We start from the raw sequence: 23,017 nt of genomic DNA on the forward strand, positions 1-23,017 counted from the left end.
GGCCTTGACTTGGCCAAGGCAATGATTTCCTCAGATTTCCCCTCAGCTCCATGCTCAGGAACCAGTCTGTTTCCCATAGCCAGGGAAAGCATCCTTTGTGTATCAGAGGTGTTTACAGGGTTGCCCATGGAAACCATAGTCTCTCTTCCTCCTCTCTGAGAGCAGAGTAGCCATGGAAACAGTACAGGGTGGTGGCTGGCCCTCTAGGTGTGGACAGTGACCTGGGCCAGGGGAGGTGGAGGTTGAAGTTCACAGGCAGTTAGAGGAAGCCAGTAAATTCCACGCCCATGACCTCATTTCTGGGTTTCTTGGCCTCCTTTCAGCTCAGCTCAGGCCTAGGCCTTGTGGTAGCTCTGAGCTGTCCCTAGGGGTGCATAAGGCTGTTGCTTTCTCCACCAGGGCCCCTTAGGGATACTAGGCACAGGCACCTTTGGAAAGGGAAAATGCTGTCCCTGGGGTCAGCTGGCGAGCAGTGTGGCCGTATTAAGGACTCGGCGTCGGCCACATCCATGCCGCTGCTTCTGTGTTGTTTCAGGCAGGCTGGGGTGAACTCTGGACTCCTCGATCCTAGATTTGGAATTCAGCCCTGCCTCGCCCTACCACCGTGACCCACCACAGCGGCCCACTTTTCTGATCCTCTTTCTTACTCGATCCTCACCCATACTCTACGGTGCTGGCACTTAGGTGATATGGTAACATCATCAGGCCTTGTACTGTCTAATGCACAGCAGGCACTCAGAAGAACTCGTGTGTCCTGTAACACGTTTCATCCACATCGTGTGTGTTGTACCCAGCTTCCATCCACCCTGATTGGACCACATGCAGTGTCCTAGAAAAGTCACCAGGCTCCAGAATTCCCGTGGGCCTAGTTCTGCCGCCATTTTGAAAGTCAAAAGAAGGAAAGAGCCGCAGTGCCTATTACGTGCCAGGCACTGGGCTAAAGGTAGTCAGACAGTTGTTCTCCTCCTCAGTCAACATCTGGGGACCAGGCTCTATTCTGGCCTTGGGGCTGCAGTTAGGAAGGGCAGGCAATGATCACTGTTCCTCAGGAGCTTCCCGGCTTGCAAGGCAAATATGGGTAGATGACCACATGGTGTGTTTTCTATTGTGTGCGTTCAACCTGTGTGTAGCCCAGGCTAGCTGTGAATGCAGCCATCACAAAATCTACCTACCTAAAACACTGAGACCTCTTTTTTTAAACTGGGCTGTTCTTGGTCATGAATTTTATAGATGATAACATTGTGTTGCAGTATAACCAAAAAAACGAAAAGGTGTGTGTGTGTGTGTGTGTGTGTGTGTGTGTGTGTGTGTGTGTGTGTGTGTGTGTGTGTTTTCTCATAACCCCATGAGCTCTAGGTTAGACAGACCTGAAATTTAATGTATGGCCCGATAGATTTCTACTTTGCTCACTATGTATAAAGGGAGCCAAAGGGATGGCCACCCCTGCTATAAATGCCCCCATCCCTCATTATATTTGTCCAGAATAGGGGGCAGAGGTCCTACCTTGAATATCCAAAAACTAAAACAGTTACCTCCCCATAGCTTGGGCCCGCCTTGCATGATCCTGGTTTTCTCTTCCCACCCTGACCCTCAGTGGTTAGGGTGTGGCCTCCCAGAAAGGAGAATCATTGTCTCTCATGGAAACCAGAGTTTATAGTCTTGGCTCTCCCCTGAACAGTAGGCCAGGGACCCTGAGCCCCAGCCAGGAGACACCAGGTCTGAGTTCTTTGTACCTGGGTTATGATCTGGTATGCCCTGCTTGTCTGTGAGAGCATCCCTGACCCTGACCCTGCAAATAGATCAGCCCTAGACAAGCCTTCTCCCACTCCACATTGTACCTTCCAGGATGGGGCCTTCCTGTCCCACCATCATGTCAGCCAACATTTTCTGGGAAACACGCCATGTGCCACATGAAACAAAACTCCTCTAATGTTCTGTATGGTAACCAGATAGCCTAAGACTGGGCCCTGTAAGCAATAGGAATCTCTTCTCCCACAGTTCTGGAGGCCTAAAGTCTGCATTCAGAATGGTAGAACGCTGGGCTCTGCTGAAGGATGCCCTCCTGGCCACTCACGGCATGCTCAGCTGCCTCTATTCAGGGTGTGTGCCTGGAAAGAGAAAACATTCAGAATCTCTCTTCCAACACTCTCTCTCTCTCTCTCTCTCTCTCTCTCTCTCTCTCTCTCTCTGTGTGTGTGTGTGTGTGTGTGTGTGTGTGTGTATGTGTGTGTGTGTTTCTGATCTAGGGCTTGTTAGCTGGGCTGGCTTGCCCATAAGCCCTAGGATTCTATGTCTTTAGTACTACAATTAAAAACAGCATCTCATTCATTCATTCATTCATTCATTCATTCATTCATTCATTCATTCATCCATTCATTCATTTTAATGTGGAATCTGGGGGTTGAACTCAAGCCCTCATACTTACAAGGCAAGTAATTTTCCAATTAGATCAGGCTCCTGTCCCTGCGCTCTTATGAGATCATGGAACCTGAATGGCCTCCTGAATGCTGTCTCCAAACGCAGTCACTTGGGGTCAGGGCCTCAGCTCTCAACTGTAGAAGCAAAGGATGCATTGACAGGATCTCTCGGGGCTTTCTACCCTTCCACCTCATTTCCTCGGTTCAGTGGGGCTTCTGAGAGTGTGCTGGTTGGAAGGAGAGAGGCCTTGGGTCCGTCTGTCCCCCCTGGTACTGGGACTGCTTCCTCTTGGGTGGGATAGCTCACCTGCAGTTCCTGTTATGGTACTCACAGCTCCCGCCATTTGCTCGCTCTGCCCCAACCCCAGAGACTCACAGAACTTCCTGTTACAAATGACCTTGCTCTTGCCTTGGCCACAGGAGCCTCCAGAGACACCTCACACTCAGTGTGCAGCCTGAGGTCAGGGTTAGTGCAGCAGTTGGGGGTCAGGGTTCCAAAGACTCATCCCTGACTGTTACTCCCCTGTCAATCACTCTGTACACTACGTTCCCCCATTAGTCACTCCTGAGGCTCAGCTCACAGACCAACTAGTAGTTGTCATTCCCCCAAAGAAACTGTATAAGTAGCCATCCCTCCCCACCCCCTCCCAACAGTTAACCTGCCTTGGCTATAAGTAGTTGTAATATAATTTATCAGCTTCTTATTATTACTAGTTCGCAATGCCGGGGATCCAACTCAGACCCTTACTGATGCTAGACTAGTGCCCTACCACTGAGCCACATCCCCAGCCCTGTAAGTGGTTGCTCGAAGAACTCGTAGCGTCTCATTCTCTATCAGAGGAGGCTCAGTGGTTTTCCCTCGTTGAAAGCAGTAGTTTTCTGGTTCTGCATAATGAGCCACAACTGGGAAGTTTTAGACTAGATCCCTCATATCCCAAGTGGGAAACTGAGGCTTACTCAAGGGGAGATCTGCACCAGGCCCACCCAGACACCATGTTGGATTTCTAGGAAATCCCAAGATCCACCCCAACTGCCAAATCAGAGTAACACTGGCTGGGATGCTCTGGACTCTGACCCAGGACAATGTGTCCCAGAGCACTGGCCTTTTCCATGATGCCTGGGGCTGGCAACAGAAGCCACCCTTTGCCCAATTTGTGTTGTTCAAAACAGGCTAGCCAGGCTGTGCTCACTGCTGCAGCAAAATCAGCACCCTTGCAGCCTACTCCATGCTCACAAACCCAAAGCCACAGAAAGGGAGCGTCTGCCTCTTCTCACTTCTGCTTTTCAGATTGAGGAACCTGCTGGGAAGCCAGACCAAGGGTGGTGGTGATGATGGTGGTGATGATGGTGATGATGATGATGGTGATGATGATATGATGATGCCTTTTGCTTTCTTTGTAGCCTCTGCAGACATGGGATGGGGGGAGGGGGGGTGGTTGCCGTGGGAGATGCTAAGGGCCACTTCAGTACCCCAGTATCTGAGGGTTCTGTCCCATTGAAGTTGGAGACGCAATGAAACACCTTTGCTCTTAACCTAGGCCTGAGGCAGGAGGAGCCTAGGTAGCCCACAGAGCCTAGTGAGGTGGGGGAGGGGCAGCTCTAGGTGCACAGCAGGGGTTTTCCTCAGCCTCAGTGGTCTCTGTGGTGGCCCTGCTGGGAGGACTGGTGGATTCCTGTTTCCCCAGTGAGGGGTCTGAGACTGGGAAAGCCCCACATAGGTGAAGAGGAGCCACAGTTGGGACTGGCACCCAGGTCTGAGTGACAATCAGTAGGTAGGTAAGCGTTTGCTTCTGGCTGAGCTCCTCAGCAATGGGAAGAGAGAACAGTTGCTAGATCCATGGCTGGTCAGCTCCAGGCTCTCTGCTGAAGGGGCATCCATCACTTAACCCACCCTGGGTCCTCAAGGGCAGGGCCTGCATTTGAATGGCCAGCTCTCCTTAGTCAACTAGGGAATCCTTGAGGGGGTGGGTGGAGTGTGGACAGGACTGTCCCACATGTGAGGTTGAGGCTCATTCAGAGAGTCTAGCTCAGGGGTCTCTGAGACCAACCCCAAGTAAGGAGTCCTGGGCCTCTTCCTTGACAGAGAGGTGCAGGTCAGGACTGTCCTTTCACAGAAGGACACTGGTTTCTGAGAGGCAGCACAACTAGGCTCTCAAGAAAGCTGATCCTTGCTCATCAGCACAAGAGGAACATCAGGCCTCCAGGGCCTGCTGCCACAGAGCCAGTCCTCCTGGGTCCTTGGTGTCCCTGTCCACGACCCTGCCAGTCTGCCTGTGACTGAGCAGGGCCTGCCCCTGGCCTTACCTGTGCTTAAAGTTTCCCCGCACACCATCTCCCCCACCCTCCCCCAACGCCTGCAAACCTCAGCCACAGATCTCTACCTGCTGGGCTCCTCTTTGACTCTCTAGAGCCCTGAGGATCAAAACCCATCAGTTTATAACCCCAAGCAGTGCTTGGAAGGGAGGCCTTGGAGTGAGTGACAGCTCAAATCAGTGCTTGCTCTGTGCCAGGCCTGTTCAGTGCATCCATATGCATCATGGGGAAATCTTGCTCTCCCAACTTTCAGCTAAAAATAAAAAGAAGAAGAAGAAGAAAGAAAGAAACCAAGATGAAGAGAGAGTGACTACGCTTCCAAGGTCACATAGCTGTGCATACATCAGAGCTGTGACTCACACCTCCACTACGTTGATCACAAAGCTATAATGCTGTCAGAAAACAGCCATTTACTGAGAAGTCTAAATTCATCCTTGTCATAAGATGTCATAAAAATAAGAAAAAAGAATTATTGATTGTCAAGTCTATCCCTAGGATTAAGGGGGCTTCTTAAACTTTTTAAAGATTATCTATTGGTTTTTAATTATAGGTATGTGTGCACGCGCATACAAGTACAGGTCAGACCCTCTGGAGCTGGAGTTACTCCCAGTGTGAACCACCTGATGTGGGTGCTGGGAACTGAATGTGGGTCCTCTGGAAGAGCAGCACACACTCTTAGCTGCTGAGCCATCTCTCCAGCTCAGAGGAGATTTCCCCAAAGCTATGAGATAAACTGCTGGTGTGCTGATCATGACCGCTGGTACCTGCCAGCCAGTAGGTACCAGAAGAACTCCCATAAGCTCCAGGATCGTGAGACTCAGGGATAAGGAAGCAAATAGTACAGGGGAGCAGGGTGGAGATCTGAAGAGCTGGTACTGTCTCCTGCTGTCTAAGGTGCTTAAATAGGCCTTTGAATTTCACCAAACCTCAGTTTGCTGACCTGTGAAATAGGGAGATTAGCCATCTCCAAACAGGGATGTGGAAAGCAGGGTATTGGCAAACACTGCCTATAAAATGTGGGACACAACATAAATGTTGGACAATGACAAGACAGCATCTATTAACCTCTTCTGGACAGCATGACCTCCTCCACTGCATCTCCTGCCCTCCCCAGAGCTCAGACCACCAATCGGAGGAGGCTCTGTTTGTGACTTCACTGTTTCATTAGCAATTCATGAGCCTCTGTAAGAATGGTCTAACTTTATAAAATAGAATTTACTAGTATTTATCTCAGGGATTCCAGTTTGGATCAATACATGCGAATGACACAGGTCTATAATCCCAACTAGCTGGAAGGCTGAGGCAGGAAGATCTCAAATTCAAGATCTGCCCGGCATAGTGAGAGTTCAAGACCAGCCTGGGCAACTCAGGGAACTCTATCTCAAAATAAAAAGCAAAACTAGATATAATATAGTATAGTGGTAGAGTGTTTGCCTGGTGTGTATGAGGCCTTAGGTCTCACACATACACACACACACACACACACACACACACACATACACTCACACACACACACACATACACTCACACACACACACACCACACACCACACACCACACACACACACAGTACAACATGCACAACACATGCAGACATACCACATACATATACACACCGATACACACACATCACAACACATATCACACACATGTACACACAGATACTGCATACATACATACACACACACACCATAACACACAACACACACATATGGGGCAGGGCAATATTAGACAATGTAATATAATCAAAGGTCAATGTCCTTTCTTAATTTTTTTTAGCAAAACTTCTTCAAGCTTATAAGCAGCCATGAGAACCTACCACTGGCATTGCATGTGAGTGAAAGACTAAAAAACCATAAAGCGCTTGGATAGACATCTCTCCCACGATGTACAAACGACCAATCAGCCTTAAAAGATGCCCAGCATCTTAGTCACTAGGAAAATGCTAATTCAAAGTACAGTGAGGCCGGATGTGATGGCTCATGCACTCGGGAAACTGAGAGAGGAGGGTTGGAAGTTCAAAGCCAGCCTGGACTACATGGCAAGACCATTCGTTAAAAACAAAAACAGTGACATGCCACTTTACACCCTTAAAGTGACTGAAGTGAAAGAAGAAATATGATAACCATTTTATCCAAGAGGTGGAGGGAAAGTGCTTTGCATACTGCAGGAAGGGAAGATATTGCTGCTTTGGACAGCATTCCAGCAGTTTCTCCAAGAGTTAAATAGGGTTACTGTGGACCCTGCAATTCGTGTGTGTGTGTGTGTGTGTGTGTGTGTGTGTGTGTGTGTCTGTGTGTGTGTCTGTGTGTATGTGTGTCTCTGTGTGTGTGTGTGTGTCTGTGTGTGTGTGTCTGTGTGTATGCGTGTCTCTGTGTGTGTGTGTGTGTGTGTGTGTGTATGTGATGGAAACACCTTGAATTCAAGCCACACTATTCACAGTAGCCCTGGAATGCCCTGAATGCCCGTTAAGTGAGGGATGGATGCGCATAGTAGGGTCTATACAGGAGGGGCTTGCAGGATGGGGGATGCAGCTCCCAGAGTGTAGAGGAGGCAGGGAAAACTACTAATAGATATGGGTTTCTCTTGGGGAGAGTGACCGTCATCGAGAATGTTAGTGTTACTGGAGATGAGGATATATAAGGACTAAAACCCACTTAACCAAGCCCTTTCAGTGGGTGACTTTTTAAAAAAAGATTTATTTACTTTATGCATATGAGTACACTGTAGCTGTCTTCGGACACACCAGATGAGGCCATCGGATCCCATTACAGATGGCTGTGAGCCACCATGTGGTTGCTGGGATTTGAACTCAGGACCTCAGGAAGAGCAGTTGGTGCTCTTATCCACTGAGCCATCTCTCCAGTCCCCCAGTGGGTGACTTTTTGATGTGCTAATTGTATCTTAAAGTGTTTGAAAGTAGAGTTAACCTGCAGTATAGTTCTCAAACTATGATCCAGCCTAAGCAACCACCAGGAACTTACATCGTCTTCTTTCTCCTTCCCCTCCTCCCCGCTCCCCCTCTTCCTCCCCTTCTTCCCCCTCTGCTCTCCTCTTCTTCCCCCTCCGCTTCCTCCGTCCTCCCCCTCCTCCTCTCCCCTTCCCCCTCCTCCTCCCCTTCTGCTTCCTCCCCTCATCCCCCTCTTTCTCTTCCTTCTCTTCCTCCCCTCCTCCTCCCCTTCCCTCCTCCCCTCCTTCCCCCCTCCTCCTCTTTCTCTTCCTTCTCTTCCTCCCCTCCTCCTCCCCCTTCCCTCCTCCCGTCCTTCCCTCCTCCTTCTCTTTCTCTCCCTCCTCCCCTCCTCCCTCCTCCCTTCCTTCTCCTCCTCTTCTCCTGTATAAATGTTTTGCCTGCATGTATGTCTGTACCACTTGCATGCCTAGTGCATAGAAAGGCCAAAAGATGGTGTCAGATCCTCTGGAACTGAAGTTACAGGCAGTTGTGAGCCACCATGAAGGTGCTGAGAGACAAGCCTGGGTCCCCTAGAAGAGCAGCCAGTGCTCTTAACCACTGAGCCATCTCTCCAACTGTCTGTGGCTCCAACTCCTGCAGGCTGAGGTGGGAGGAGGCAGGAGTTGGAGGCCAGTCCAGACAACTTAGTGGAGACGTAAGTTTTGTTTTAATGCAAGTTCTCATTCAGCCCCTTACACCCTTACACCTTAGACCCTTCATCCAGACCTTCCAAAGCTTCAGTCCTGTAGGGCGCTCAGATCCCTTCAAGGGGTTCTGAGTTTGAGAAATAGTGACACTGTGTCAGCCATGGGGACACTTAGCTCCCAGGCCCAAGAAATTCTCTTCGCCAACAAGGGGTGCAGTCCACCCCCAGGACCACCAGTTAGCCACTCCCTTAATTGAAGTGTCTAATTAGTTAACCATCCAAATTAGTATGCGGTTTTCATCAACTACTACATCTGTTCTTTTCCCTCCGGCACGGCGGGCCATCTGTTCTGTTACAGTTCATTTTAAATACTTTTTTTTTATCACATAATTAAATCGTAATGTTCCACTTTAAGAGAGAAATCAGAAACTTGGGGAAAGAAATAATATCAGGCCCCATGTTCTTCTCCTTGGAGTTGATGTACCCATCAGTCTGTGATGGTGTTTTGCCATGATGATGCATGGGAAGGGAAGGGCTGGGCACCAGGAGAGGCCTCCAGGAGAGTGGAGGTAGCTGTCACTTGGGAGGCAAGAATTCTACCACAGAACCATCGGTATCGGATGTTCCTTGGGATGGCCTCAACGCCTTTTAAAATTAATTCTTGGCCCTGTGTGTCTGTGGTCCTCACTGAGGTGCTGGTGGAGGTCAGCTCAAAGGCTAACCAATCCAGAGGAAATGGCACCCAGTTTCCAGTGAGAAACCCTGTCAGAAATAAGCCAGGTAGGTAAATCCTGAGGAATGACATTCAAGGTTGACCCCTGGCCCCTCCACATACATATGCATGTACACACACACACACACACACACACACACACACACACACACACAGTTTTTATGAAATAACATTTAGCTTTCACTGTGTATCACCCACTAGTTTCATTTCTTTTAAAGAAAATACTAGTTTCCATCCACCAAAATGATTGTCTGATACACCAGTATATGACACCCAACTGTCAAAAAACCACAGCGTAGAGACAGGGTCCACTAGAGGACTGTTTCCTAGGAAACCAGTGGTGGGTGGCGATGCTAACTGCCTGGGTGGGACCAGGATGAAGACAGAAGTCAAAACAATCTGCAAAGCCCATATCAGCAAAAGGACAAACGCCTGGTACAGTCTCATATCTGTGAGACAAAAAATATGTGCCCTTCTGCAGTTTGTGTCTGTCTACAGAGAGGCTCCTGGGTATTTAGGGAGCCAGGGTCACAATTCCCCAAAGTGAATTCTGTGCATGGGGTTGTAGAGCGCCTCAGCCTTCCTCAGCAGTCGGGATGGGTCGTGATGTAGTTGGCAAGAGGGGAGCCTGGAATTCGGGACAAACCATGGGATGGAAGCCATTCTGCTGTCTATGCTGGGTGATCACAGAATGGAGAGGTATCTTTAGAAAGAGGCGACAGATGTTTTTCCAATAGCAGCATCTGGAAGGGATAACCAACTGACTTGCTGGTCTCTAGCTAACCACATTCTCTTTTCCCCTGGTAAGCAGCTTGGTTTGGTTTGCTGCTGTGTTTTGTTTTGTTTTGTTTTGTTTTTTAAGTAAACACACTTCAATTATAATTGCTTAGGAAATATATAACCACAGACTTCAGTCTGCTCTGCAATTTAGAAAAAACTGAGGTGTAACCCATATGTCATAAAATGAACCCTTTGTGATACATTTTCCTTCTCTATTCCCAGAACAGTGTGGCCATTATAATTCCAAAATATTTTATTATAAAAAGAAATCACCAAAAATACTCACTAGTAAAGACTCTCTGGTCCCATGTCCTCGCCTCCTGGTAACCGCTGGTCTCCTTTCTGTATTTGAACCGTCCTGTGCCTGATGTTTCCTCTGGATGGAGCCTAACACCACGTAGCTTTTGTGTCCGGCTTTCCTCTTTGAAAGAACCTTCCCAGTGTTCCTCTCTGCTAAGGCGTGCCTCGGTGTCTCAGTCCTTCTCCTGGACTTGCATTCCACATCGGCTTGTGATTTCCTTCCTGGAGTTTGAGTTGAGTGGTCTCCATGTGGGGCAACGGTGTGATCATTTGGGTCTTTGTGACAACATGTATCTTCATCTCTCTTGGGTGCATGTGGAGGAGGCCAATCCCGTGTCAACAGGCATTTCTGCCAAGCTCTTTGTCGGACCTGCTGGGTGCCTTCTAGGGAGTCTAAACATCTTGCATTCCCACAACCAGTGTGTGAGGGTTTGCATTATTTTGCATTATCTTTGCCTATTTTGTCTTTTTGCTGTAGTCACAGTTCTAAGTGTGAAATAATTCTTAATTGTAATTTCTTAATGACTAAAGACTATTAATTGTGTGTCTGTGTGTGTTTGTGTGTCTGTGTGTGTCTGTCTGTGTTATTCTGTGTGTGTGTCTGTGTGTGTGTCTGTCTGTGTTATTCTGTGTGTGTTTGTGTGTGTGTGTCTGTGTGTGTGTCTGTGTGTCTGTCTGTCTGTCTGTGTTATTCTGTGTGTGTGTGTGTGTGTGTGTGTGTGTGTGTGTGTTTTATTTTGTGCATTGAGCATTTTAAAATGGGCTTTATGGATGCTTATATGTGCCTTTGGAGAATGATCTATTCAAAACCCTTTTCTCCTGTGTGTTAACACAGGGTCATGTGTGTGTGTGAAGGCCAGAGATTGATTGGGGGATCATTTCTCAGGGACTGTATAGCTTGTTCTTGAGACAGGATGTCCAGTTCTGCTAGTCTGTGTAGCTCGTGCTCCAGGAATCCTCCACAGCCTACTTCATCCTTCTGCATTCTTGAATTTAATCCTCACTTCTTTTTTTCCTGTCTTGGGAGGAGCATGAGGTCCTGGGTTTTAAGTGGTTCCCACTGTTGGGCATTTACAGTGAGGAATTTTCTTCAGAGCCGGTCTCCACCATGAGCTTCCACCGTTTATGTTTTGTTTTCTGTTTCCTCCGGTACTCCCTAATTTCCCTTGTGATGTCTTCTCTGACCTGTCAGTTACTTAGGACTATGCTGTGTGACGTCTGCATATTTGCAAACCTTCCAGCATCCTTCCTAATACTGAGTTCTAATTCCATTCCTGAGGTTGGCAAGCACCCTCTGACTGATGTCGTCCTTCATCAGTCTTGTTTTACAGCCTCACGCTCAGGCTGTTCTGGAGAGCCGTCTGTGCGTTCCTCAGGGGAACGTGTGTACTTCGTTTCTGAAATATTTAAGGGCCAATGGGATGGCTCAATGACAGTGGCTCTTGCTGTCAAACCTGACGACCTGAGTTCAATCACCCAGACTCATGTGGTAAAAGGAGAGAACCAACTCCCACAGGCTTTCCTTTGACCTACACAGACCAGCATCATGATACATACCCCACCCATCCACCCACACAAAATAAATACACACAGAAGTGTGTGTGTGTGTGTGTGTGTGTGTGTGTATAAAATATTTTATTTTGATGTCTGTGGGTGTGTATGTGAGAGCAGGTGTGCATGTGTTATATGGAGGTTAGAGAACAATTTTTAAATGATTTACTTTTATTTTAGGTACATTAGTGTTGTGCCTGCGTGTCTGTCTGTGTGAAGGTGTTGGATCCACTGGGGCAGGAAGGTGTTACAGACAGTTGTGGGCTGCCAGGTGGTGCTGGAAACGCAGCCAGTGCTCCTGACTGCTGAGCTATCTCTCCAGCCCCTAGCAGACGGTTCTTGGGAGTCAGTTATACAGTGAAGCACTAGGGCTCTTACCCACAGAACCATCTTCCTGCCTCAGCACTTGTCCTTCTTATATGCACACGCTGACGCGCCCCATCAGCTTTGGGGTCCAGAACGAGAGTTCTCCGTGTGTCTTCCAGCTCTGCTCCTTCCTCCTTTGTGCTGGGCCACACACCTGGTGCTTCCCACCCTCTACCTCACAACACCATTCCTGCAACAACCAAGATGAAGAGAATGTCGTTCTTATGAACAGATAAAGACAGCAAGGTGCAAAGTGCACCATGCCTGCCGCTCTCCCCGGGTCATTATAGCGTTGCCATTGTCCTAGTGTGACCTTTAACCTTACAGGAACAAGTAGACACGACGGAGTTGATCCGGGCTGCCTGATTCCAGAGCTGATATCCCCATCCCCCTCCCCGTCCCGGTTCCCCTGGACCAGCGCCATCCCTTCCTTATCTGGTCGTTTTAAGGATTACAATGGGCTAAGTTAGTCGGCCAACAAGGATTGAGTCCTCCTCCTCCCAAGCGACTTCATGAGGACCACGCTATGGCCTTAGCTGCTTGGAGCCGCATCAAGGTTAGCCTGAAACAGTAGAGCAGGGTGGACTAGCAGCCATGTAACCCGATGTCTTTATTTCTCCCCCACACCCCCGTGCAGAGGCAAAAGGCGACAAGGCTAAGTGGGTGTTCACTTGGCCCCTCATCTTCCTCCTGTGCGTCACCATCCCCAACTGCAGCAAGCCTCGCTGGGAGAAGTTCTTCATGGTCACCTTCATCACGGCCACTCTGTGGATCGCGGTGTTCTCCTACCTCATGGTGTGGCTGGTGAGTGGCGGCAGCCCCTGCCCAGTCTTCCGAGCTGAGGTCCTGCCTGTGGGCAAGTCACTGGCCTTGCTAACCTCTGCCTCTCTCCCAATACAGAGTAATATTAATGGTGCTAACAGTCCCTGCTGTGTGCCCCAGTAGACCCCATGCTTTGTTCCCTCTAAGGTGGGGACGGGCACTGGGAGGGGAGACCTTCAAGAGGCTACTCTGGGTGGGGAGAGATGGACAAACAATTGGTCCCCTCATCTCTATGGTCCCCGGAAGAATGTAAAGGAAGGAAATGATTAGTGAGGGGTAGCCAGAACTCTCCGTGAAAAAGCTGCCCCTTTCTAACAGACCCATGGAATAAATACTTTTAGCACCCCCATTTTACTGATAGAGAAACTGAGGCATGACGGTTGTATGAATAGCTGGGGAGAGTTGAAAACTAGTGCAGGTTTCCAGCAGGGGGCCTAGAAGCAACAAGGCAGGATGTGGCTGGATTTCCATTCATTGGGAAGGTCATCTGTCAGATGCTTGCACTTCATTAAGTCATTTCCTTTTCCTCCTAACAGAGGCCAGCAGGGAGGAAGGTGAGCAGGGCTTGGCTGGTGAGGCAGTGGGGCCAGGAGAACTTTTCTTTGGACACAAGGGCCCCTTACCCTTCACCCTAGAACAGCAACAGCAGTTCTCAACTTCCTAATGCTGCTCAGTCTTCCTGATGCTACAACCCTTTAATACAGTTCTTCATGTTGGAGTGACCCCAACCATAAAATTATTTCCACTGCTACTCCATAACTGTAATTCTGCTATTGTTGTGAATAGCAATGTAACTATCTGATATGCAACCACTGGGAATGGATCATTTGACACCCCCCCCCCAAAGGGTTGCAACACCCAGGTCGGGAACCACTGTAGAGGAAGGATGCAGGTTGCAGGAAGGATGATGGGCTACGGGGAGTCACCCAGGGCCTTGAGTATGCTAGACAAGTGCTCAATCACTGAGTCACATGCCCTGCCCAAGAGAAGAGATTTGAAGCCTAGCCCTACTTCTTAAGACCATTAAAACTGAGCAGGTGACTCACTGACCCAACTCTCGGAGCCAAGGTGAGCCCCTCTGTGAAGTTGGGGTGACCACCACTGCCTCTCAAGGCTGTTGACCCAATGTTAGGCACCCTGATCCCTGTGTGGTCACCACCTCATTTCCCTTCTCCCCAACCATGTGTGTTGAGAGCATAGCTGTTAGAATCCTGAATAGCACTAGGAATGTTTTTGTAGGGTTTGGGGTGGGGGGCTTGTTTTTCTGTGTTGGTGTGGGGAAAGAGCCTGAAATAGTTTCTACATCCCTAGAAAAAGGCACCTCTCAAAGACGGGAACAGCTGTGCCTTGAAAGAATTGAATCTCATATCTCATTTCCCTGAGTAGAATGGGGAGCTGCCATCTTTATGTCTTAAAGGGACCGGTGATGTTTCCTACTAAACCATGCTCCCCAAACATGACAAGTTAAAAAAAATAATAAAGTACATTGCGACATTTGAGTAGGGATGAGGATTAAAGAATGTGTGAGATTCTTCTCTCATTACGGAAAAATGGAGTCAGTACTGTTCAATGAGCTCTAGGTGACAATGAGATGGGACACTCCCACCTCCAGGATCTTCATTTACAAATCCCGCTTTTGTTTAAAAGACCAGAGTCCTAACCAGGTTAGACTGGGGGCATGAGAGGCACCCTGCTAGGCCAGTCTGATGGCTTTGAATGTTGATTACTTTGGCTTAGGAAAATAGAACTATCCTGAGGGTAGGAGTGGGTAAAGAAGAGAGTGCCTCTGACCTCACCTTGATCTCTAACGTGTGCCTGCTCTGGTGGTCCATGTCTATATCCATATGTCCTAATGAGACTCCAGGGAGAAGTGGAGCCCATCCCAACCCATCATCTTTAAGACTGTGTTTACCTGCAAGGCATTAGGAAGAACCACTTGTAGACGTCAGTGTCAATCAGAGGAACCTTGAAATGGACTTCCAACAGCGCAATTAGGGATACTGGAGAGCAAAGAGAAACTCAGAACATGGCTCTGCTTCCTGTTCAAAGTCTGTGCATCTGGAGGCTTGGAGCACAGGGTTGGAGTCCAGGGTAGAAAAAGGCCCATGTGATATCCCTGACCCCTGACCCATGGGCCTTTGACCCTTGATCCTAGAGCATGTGAGCATACCCACAAATTGTGCAGATTATCTGTTCCTCCACCCCGATACTTCTTAACCGTCTGATTCGGTGGCTTTAAAAGGAGAGACAGTTCTAGGAACTCCATGGCAGCTCAGTTACTGCTCTTAAGATGTCTAGCATCACCTAGATTCATCAAAATTCATGGTCACAGCTATGTGACGCTGATTGACACTGAAGTCTACAAGTGGTTCTTCCTAACGTCTTGTAGGTAAACACAGCCTTAAAGGTGATGGGTTAGGATGGGCTTCACTTCTCCCTGGAGCCTCATTAAGACATATAGATATGTCCTAATTGGCTTGTGTGGACTTGGTGATGATGAATCAGTTGTTCCCGCCCCTGTGTCCCTCTCCTTCCAAGGCCAGGGCATGTTAGCAGTGTATATTGTCCGATAAAATGAGGTGTATTCATCCCCACTCAAGAGCAGGAATATTGGGTCAGACTCACCCTGGGCACTAAGTTCAAACTCAAACTTCCCCAGGGCTCTTTCTGTGATGCACAAATATGAGCTGAGCCTGGCACTTGTGAAGCACCTTTAGTCTTGAACTCTCAAACCCTGAGATCTGAGTGCTCTCATTTTCTTGTCCCCATAGAATGCAAACAAATGATTGAAACAAGAGGAAACATTGCCTCATGAGCATGTGGCACTGGCCAGGTACTCACGTTACACTTCCTTGTTCCATCCTTGCTACTGAGCCCATGAGAGAGCCTGCCTTAGAAAAGCAAGCCTGATTGTCCAGAGTCATACAGCATCGGCTGGGACTGGAACCATTAACTGGTCCTAGTTTAATTTCTGTTGCTGTGAAAAAAATATAGACCTGGACTAGAAAGCAACCTAAAGGAACTTAAGACTACATCACACCCACACTCAAGAATAGAGAGAGAAGTAAATACATAAATGCTTAGTTCTCAGCTCACTTTCTTTACTCTTTTATGGTTCAGGACCCAGACCTGGGGAATGGTGCTGCCCATAGTGGACTGGGTCTTCCCTCCTCATTTAACATAGTTAAGCAATACCCTATAGACATGCCCAAAGCCAATCTCATCTAGACAATCCCTCATTGATGCTATCTTTCTGGACGATTATAACATTGCCTTAGGTTTTTTACTTTCTTTCTTTTTTGCTATAATGAAAAACTATGACTAAAGGAACTTGGGAAGGAAAGAGTTTAGCCCAGGCTTACACTTGCACATCACTGTTCATCATTGAAGGAAGTCAGGACAGGAACTCAAACTGGGCAGGATCCTGGAGGCAAGAACTGATGCCAGAGGCCATGGAGGAGTGTTGCTTACTGGCCTGCTCCTTATAATCTTGCTCAGCCTGCTTTCTTCTAGAACCCAGGACCAGCAGCCAATGAATGGCACCACCCACAATGGACTAGGCTCTTCCCTATCAATCACTAATTAAGAAAATGCCCAATAGCTAGAGGCATTTTCTCAAGTGAGGTTTCTTCCTTTCTGATGACTCTAACTTGAGTCAAGTTTACAAAGCTAGCCATCACAGCTGAAGTATGGTCAGCCACCACTTTTGATGATCCCAAAAAAGAGGCAAGCTGCAGCCAAAGGATAAACCAGGGTGGTCCAAATGCCTCCAGGGCTTTCTATCTGTCTACCCAAATTCTGCAGCCAAGGGCTCCAGCCAGCTCTCAAGTGACCTCGTCTCAAATGGCATTCACTGTCAACTGTGTGGCTGCATTCAGGATCTTGAGAAGCCCTTGATGCAGCAGATCTGGGTCTTGGAGTTTCTCCTATGGAAATAAGACATCAGTTCAGAGACTGACATACAGACACATCAATGGAGAGGAGCATTTGGCTGGGGTCCATGCTCCAGTGCTGAACAGCTGGAGTCCATGGGCATCTGCACTAACCTCTCTGGTTCTCCTATGACATAATAATGCTGTCCTCCTCACCAGTGGGCAGTAAATAATACAGTAGGTAAGGTTACGAGAGTAAGACACCTTTGCAGACTGCCTGGTATACATAAAGTCCTCGGTAGAGATCCAACAAGAAGCCATTGAAATATCTGTGAGTGAGGGATTAGTCAGAAGGCACAGGCAGTACAATGAAAGCTAAGCATTCATTTAAAATGTGCTTAGAGGAGAGTTGTGAGTGGGGAGTTATTAATGCTATATTATTACATGAAACCAACAGTTACAAAATGGATAGTGATAATATGACCTTCCCCCCCCCCATTTTTTTTCCTAAAACACACCATCAAAACAAGATGGAGATACACAGACATTTTCAAATGTGGTTCCCAGCTTCAGGGCACTAAACCCGAATGCAAGTTATCAGGCCTCACGTTGGGACTCTGGGGTAAGACTTGATGATGTGGTTCTAATTAGCCTTCCAAGGATCGTCTGTGTTCTCAAGGTGGGGATCCACTTGCAGATGTAATGCACAAATAGCAGTTGTGGATGGCTCTTTAAAAAAAAAACGGTAGTTAACTGTTCTTTTAATTTTACTTTTTTAAAAAGTGTAATGCGGGACTGGAGAGAGATTTCAGTGGATAAGAACACTGGTGGCTCTTCCTGAGGACCCAGGTTCAATTCCCATCACCCACATGGCAGCTCACGAGAGCATCTGTAACTCCAGTTCTAGGGGATCTGATGCTTCTGGCCACCCTGAATGTGGCTCACAGACAGACACGCATGCAAAACTCTCATCCACATTAGATAGATAGATAGATAGATAGATAGATAGATAGATAGATAGATAGATAGATAGATAGATAGATAGACAGACAGACAGACAGAATGAACAACCATTTAAAAGAGAGTGCTAAAACTATAAGCAGAAACTGTGATGGCAGAGCCAGGGACATACAAAAAAGATTTCTTTGCACACACCTTTAATCTCAGCACAGGGAGGAAAAGACACGAAGTCCATGACTTCGAGGCCAACCTGGTCTACAAAGATCCAGGCTAGCCAAGACTACGTAGTAAAACCCTGTCTCAAAAAAAGATAGTTTTTCTAAAGGGTCTGAGGCAGTGGCTCACTGGTAGAGAGCTCATCTGGCATCCCAAAGGCCTGGCTTCAGTCCCAGCACCTCAGTCCCAGCACCACATAAACCAGGTCTGGTGCTGCGAGCCTGTAATCCTGTCATGTAGGAGGTAAGTGGAGGCAGGAAGAGAGTCTTCTCCTGCTATAAAGCCAAGTTCAAGGCTAGCCTGGGCTATATGGGACCCACCTCCAAAAAAAAAGTCTTCAGAAATAAACCATAGTCCAGATTTTTCTCCTCATTATAGCAATATTACATTTAATTTAAAGGCACACGAGGAAGGGAGCTTCCAGCGCTGTTACATTCTAAGTTGTCCCTGATCCTTGACTCTGGCCTCTTCTTCAGGTGACTATTATTGGATACACACTTGGGATCCCTGATGTCATCATGGGTATCACTTTCCTGGCGGCAGGCACGAGTGTCCCAGACTGCATGGCCAGCTTAATTGTGGCGAGACAAGGTATGGATCGAGCCACGGCCCCCAGCACCTCCTGGCAAACCCCCTGTTTCTGCTGGCTGAGTTATGGCTCTTAGGACTGACATTTGTCAAGCCCTGCTCAGAAGGAGACCGAGGCATCCAGAATTTGTCATTGTTAGATCCCTTGGGGAGAGACCACTCACTCTTGCGGTGTCACTGTTTCTGGAGAGACATAGACAGATATCCATCCACCCCATACAAGGCACGTACAGACCAAAGAAATGATTCCATCCGAATCCAGCTTGGGGAACCAGAGAGTTCGTTTACTGGCATTACTCACAGAGTGTGGGTGGGGGAGGGGCCACTTACAGGAACATGGGTGACCCCAAGCCTCTCTGCATCGCTATGGGTCCCACTCCCACCATGGATGATGACCTCACGAAGGTTTCATCATGGAACCTACCCACCACTCCCTCCTGCATCCTGGCTGCACAGGCCCTGGCGGGGAGGGGGATGTAGAGTCAGTAGGCTTTGTGCAAGTGGGAGGCAGGAGGGAGTAGTGGGTAGACTCCCAGGTAAAGGTCTGATGATCCTCATCCCTCTCCTGCTTGGGAAGTCAATGGTCCCATTCCCTTCACCACAGGCCCACCTGTCAATCAGCCTCATTTCATTGTCATGACTACAGGGCCGGGGTTATCTCTGCTCCTCGACAGATACGGAATGGTCTTGGTACTCCCAGAAGAAAAAGCTGTTCTACAACAAATACTAAGAAGGACTCCCTTAGATCTTTCAAAGTGCTTTCCTATGTGGTCGTTCTAAAGGAGACATGTCCTGAGGTTACATATGGGATGGGACAGAGCCTCCACCTAGAAGTCATACAGCAAATGAGCTGATTGTACGCATTAGTTACTTTTGCGCTGCTGCGGCCAAATTACTCCACAATACCAAAGGGAAGAAGGCCTTATCTTTGCTCGTGGTTTCCAGAGATCTCAGCCCATTACAGCAGAAACTGCAGGGCACACAACGTGGTTCAGGGCGTGGGTGGTAATGAGTGTCCACATGGAGGTGGGTCGGGAACCAGAGGCTGGAAGTCAGGACCTACTTTCAAAACTTAGGCTCCACTTCCCAATGCCCCACGATGTGTCTACATACTGCCACCATCTGAGGAACAAATGTTCAGAGCATGGGCCTTTTGGAAACACTTGAGGTTCAAGCCATAACAAATGAGAACTTTTGTTATGCCAAGTCTAACTTAGTCAAGCATCATGGGACTCCCAGACACTGGCTCTGTCTGTTCTCCTGAATTCTAGAAGATGGTGGGTTTTCTTTGGGGTTTATGAAGTGACCCAGGTGGACCGAGATGGAGAGTCACTCACAGTCCTCGATGGCAAACCAAAGACTTGTTAAACCTGGCCTTTCCTTCTCTACTTCTCTCTACCAAGGAGAAAGCATCCCAGAGTGGCCTAGAGGCAGGTTTTCCTGGGAGGCAAGAATTTGAAGTCCATGGGAGGGGAAGGTCGAAAAGCAAGACTAACCTCAGGAGACAAGAGGAGAAGGCAGTGCCAGGGAGAAGGGTTGGCTCTGCAAATAAAAGCACATTCCTCCGAGAGATTCAAAGGCTGAGGGGACATGAAGAGAAGGCAGTGTGAGAGCCTGTTGTGGGGCAGGTAGGCACATGCCTGACAGAGAGAATTAGAGGTCAGTGGAAGCAACAGCTGAGGAGAATGGAGTTTACTTGGGTGGCCATTGATCTTTCTAGAGCAGCTCCCACAATTGAACTTACTGGAAGATTGAAACCAGGGCCTGGTGTCTGCGGGGCCTACTCACTCTTCACACTCCTGCTTGACTCCCTGTGTGAACAACAGCCCTCCGGCTTGCTTAGCCTGTAGCTAATGCTCCTCCAGGCTCTGTTTCTGCTGTTACGGTCTGTGTGTCCCTGTTTCTTCATCCACACTTCCTCCTTACCAGAACAGCTGGATTCGAATCCCCTTACTTCACTAAAACTTTATTTATTGGCATCTGTAAAAATTCTAAACTCAGTCACAGTCAGAGGCTCTGGGTGGACATGAATTGAAGGCAGGACGGGGACAGCTCCCTTCACAATACAGCAGCTGAGAAGAAAGCTGAGGTGCATGAAGGGCGTCTCTGACATTCAGTCACTTGAGCCTAGGGGAAGTCAGTCTTCTGTGGTCCACAGCACACAGGTAACAAAGTCACCCCTGGGTGGGGCTAAGGAAAGACAAGGCAAAAGGATGTTTGTCTTAGACTCAAGCAGGAAGTGATGCAGTTGTAGACACCTCTGGGTATGGGTAGTCCCAGTGGGTTCCGTGCAAGGTCTGATTTAGGAACAGGGGCAAACAGGGTTCTATAGCAGGACACTATCTCACAGTAACTACAGTGGAAGAACTGTGTGTGAGACTGAGGCTTGGGGTGCAAAGGGATCGGAAGTTAATAGCGATGTGATGGACTGAACCCAGTCCACATGATCAGGGTAGAAGCTTCTCTATGACAGAAGGCCCATTCAGAGCCCCATTCAGAGTCAACTGTCTGAAGCAGGGGTCACACAAGTGCTCTGACAGGAGCTTCTGCACCAGGCCTCCTTACTGGCTCCCTACAGGTAAAAGCATGGTCTGGCAAGTATTGACTGGGGCACTCACAACGATATATCCAGACCCTCAGAGCCTGCAGTCATGCTCAGTCAGGAACTGCTTGTTACAAAAGCCCCAGGTGACATGTGCACACCTTAAGGTGTAACTCACACTTTCCAAAGGCTCCTCAAAGAGTTTCCTATCTTCCCAGCCAGTTACCCTGAGAAGCACTCAACCCCTCCTCTCCAAATTCCAACATCCCAATCAGGTACAAGTAGCTGGTCCCGAGCAATCACGGTACATTCCTTCATGGAGCTTGAGGCTGGGAGCCTGGTAGACCAGAGTCATGGAGATCCAGATCTCAGAGCCCTAAGCTGACAAGATTCTAAAGTTTTTCACACCGGGGAGGAAGAGGCATGCACTGGAGGGCCATCAGAGAACAGTGATGAGAACACAGGAGGAGAAGTCTGGCTCACTGGAGGATAGTCAGGATGCATGTCGGGATGCTGGCTGGGCCTCTGATGAGTGTCACAGCTCCCCAAGTGATGTTATGTTTGTAGACATTCATGTTTCCACGTTTGTGGGTGCCAGGTTACAACGTCAGAGTTCCACCAACATGAGTCTTCTTAAAAGTCGTTCTAAGTCTTCAAGAGACTAAGTGCCCCAGCTGTGTGATCAACAAGATCTTGGACAGTGGGGCAAGAAGGGGAGTGAACCATAGCCTCTGACTGGAAAGAGAAAGGTCCTGTTTCTGAAACCACCAGAACGTAAGATTGGATGCTCTGTGGACCCAGATCAGGTCATGGATGCCACTGTCTAGGCACAAATATGCATCATGACTTGGTAGAAAGGATACGGGACCGGCATCCTGAGGCTGAGCCTCTAACAAAGTGTTAGCCCTTGGTCACCTGCCACATGAGAGTGGTGGTCCCACCCAAACCCAGCAAAGCCGGGAGAACCTAATGAAGAGAGCCAGCGGTAGGCCCCGGAGAATGGTGGCTGTCGAATCTGACAGGAGAATAACAGAGGAGCTAAAGCTGATGGTGGCAGGGGGACTTAAACAGTGTTTGCATTTCACATTCTGAAGGCTGGAAGAGGAAGGTCAAGGTGTAGGCAGGATTGGCACTTTCCGGCAGCTGTGAGGGAAGAATCCTTTTCCTCTCCCAACTCTACTTGGCCACCTTGGTGTGTGCATGGTTTTCTCCTTTTCCTAAGACTCTAGGACCAGAGCTCAACCTTCATCATAACCCATTACCTCTAAATAAGGCCACATCTGAAGTGCTGGTGTGGGGTCAGGACATCCACATACAGATACCACCCACAAAAGGAACCTTTGGGTCTCGTGAAAATATGGTATCTTAGACCACACAGAAATTTTACAAGAGTAGAACCCACGAAGGACTCCCCTTCTCTTGAACAGCCCTGCTAGAGCGGTTCAGGGAGGGAGTGAGTTCCCTGAGACCCACTCCTGATGGAAAGAATGTGTTGTTTCTCCCCCAGGGCTTGGCGACATGGCAGTCTCTAACACCATCGGAAGCAACGTGTTTGACATCCTGGTGGGGCTTGGCATCCCATGGGGCCTGCAGACCATGGTTATTAATTATGGATCCACAGTAAGTCCTGCCACTTCCTGAAGAAGAGCATAAGTTTGTTTCAGAGGGTGGGACGGTGCTCTCTTAGTTCCAGCCTGGAGCACTGGGGAGATGGACTACCATTTCTCCTTTGCACCCACTTTCTTTAATGGCTTCTACAGCAGCCTGGTCTGCAGGAGGAAACTCAAGCTAACTCTCTGCTCCTCGGTGTCCCTTCCTCTTGCATAAGCCAGCTCTGTTCCCATCCCAGGCCACTTCCTGATGAACCAAGTGTAGACCCGCACCTGTGGCTCCCCACTTGTCATGATGCTCTGACCATCCTGCATGCATCGGCAGGGGAGGCTCTGACCATCCTGCATGCGT

General features: G+C 48.6%; 1 protein-coding gene across 2 annotated transcripts in view; it reads left to right on the top strand.

Annotated features, from left to right (window-relative positions):
• The window catches only part of Slc24a4 (solute carrier family 24 member 4), a 139,060-nt gene that overhangs the window by 108,464 nt on the left and 7,579 nt on the right, over positions 1–23,017 (top strand). For both annotated transcript variants that reach the window (NM_001401345.2, NM_001401346.2), the window contains 3 exon segments: positions 12,693–12,859; positions 18,402–18,516; positions 22,563–22,675. In NM_001401345.2, the coding sequence (NP_001388274.1) occupies positions 12,693–12,859; positions 18,402–18,516; positions 22,563–22,675 (395 nt within the window).

Source organism: Rattus norvegicus, chromosome 6 (assembly GCF_021556685.1).
Source record: "Rattus norvegicus strain SHRSP/BbbUtx chromosome 6, alternate assembly SHRSP_T2T, whole genome shotgun sequence".
NCBI classification, from domain to species: domain Eukaryota; kingdom Metazoa; phylum Chordata; class Mammalia; order Rodentia; family Muridae; genus Rattus; species Rattus norvegicus.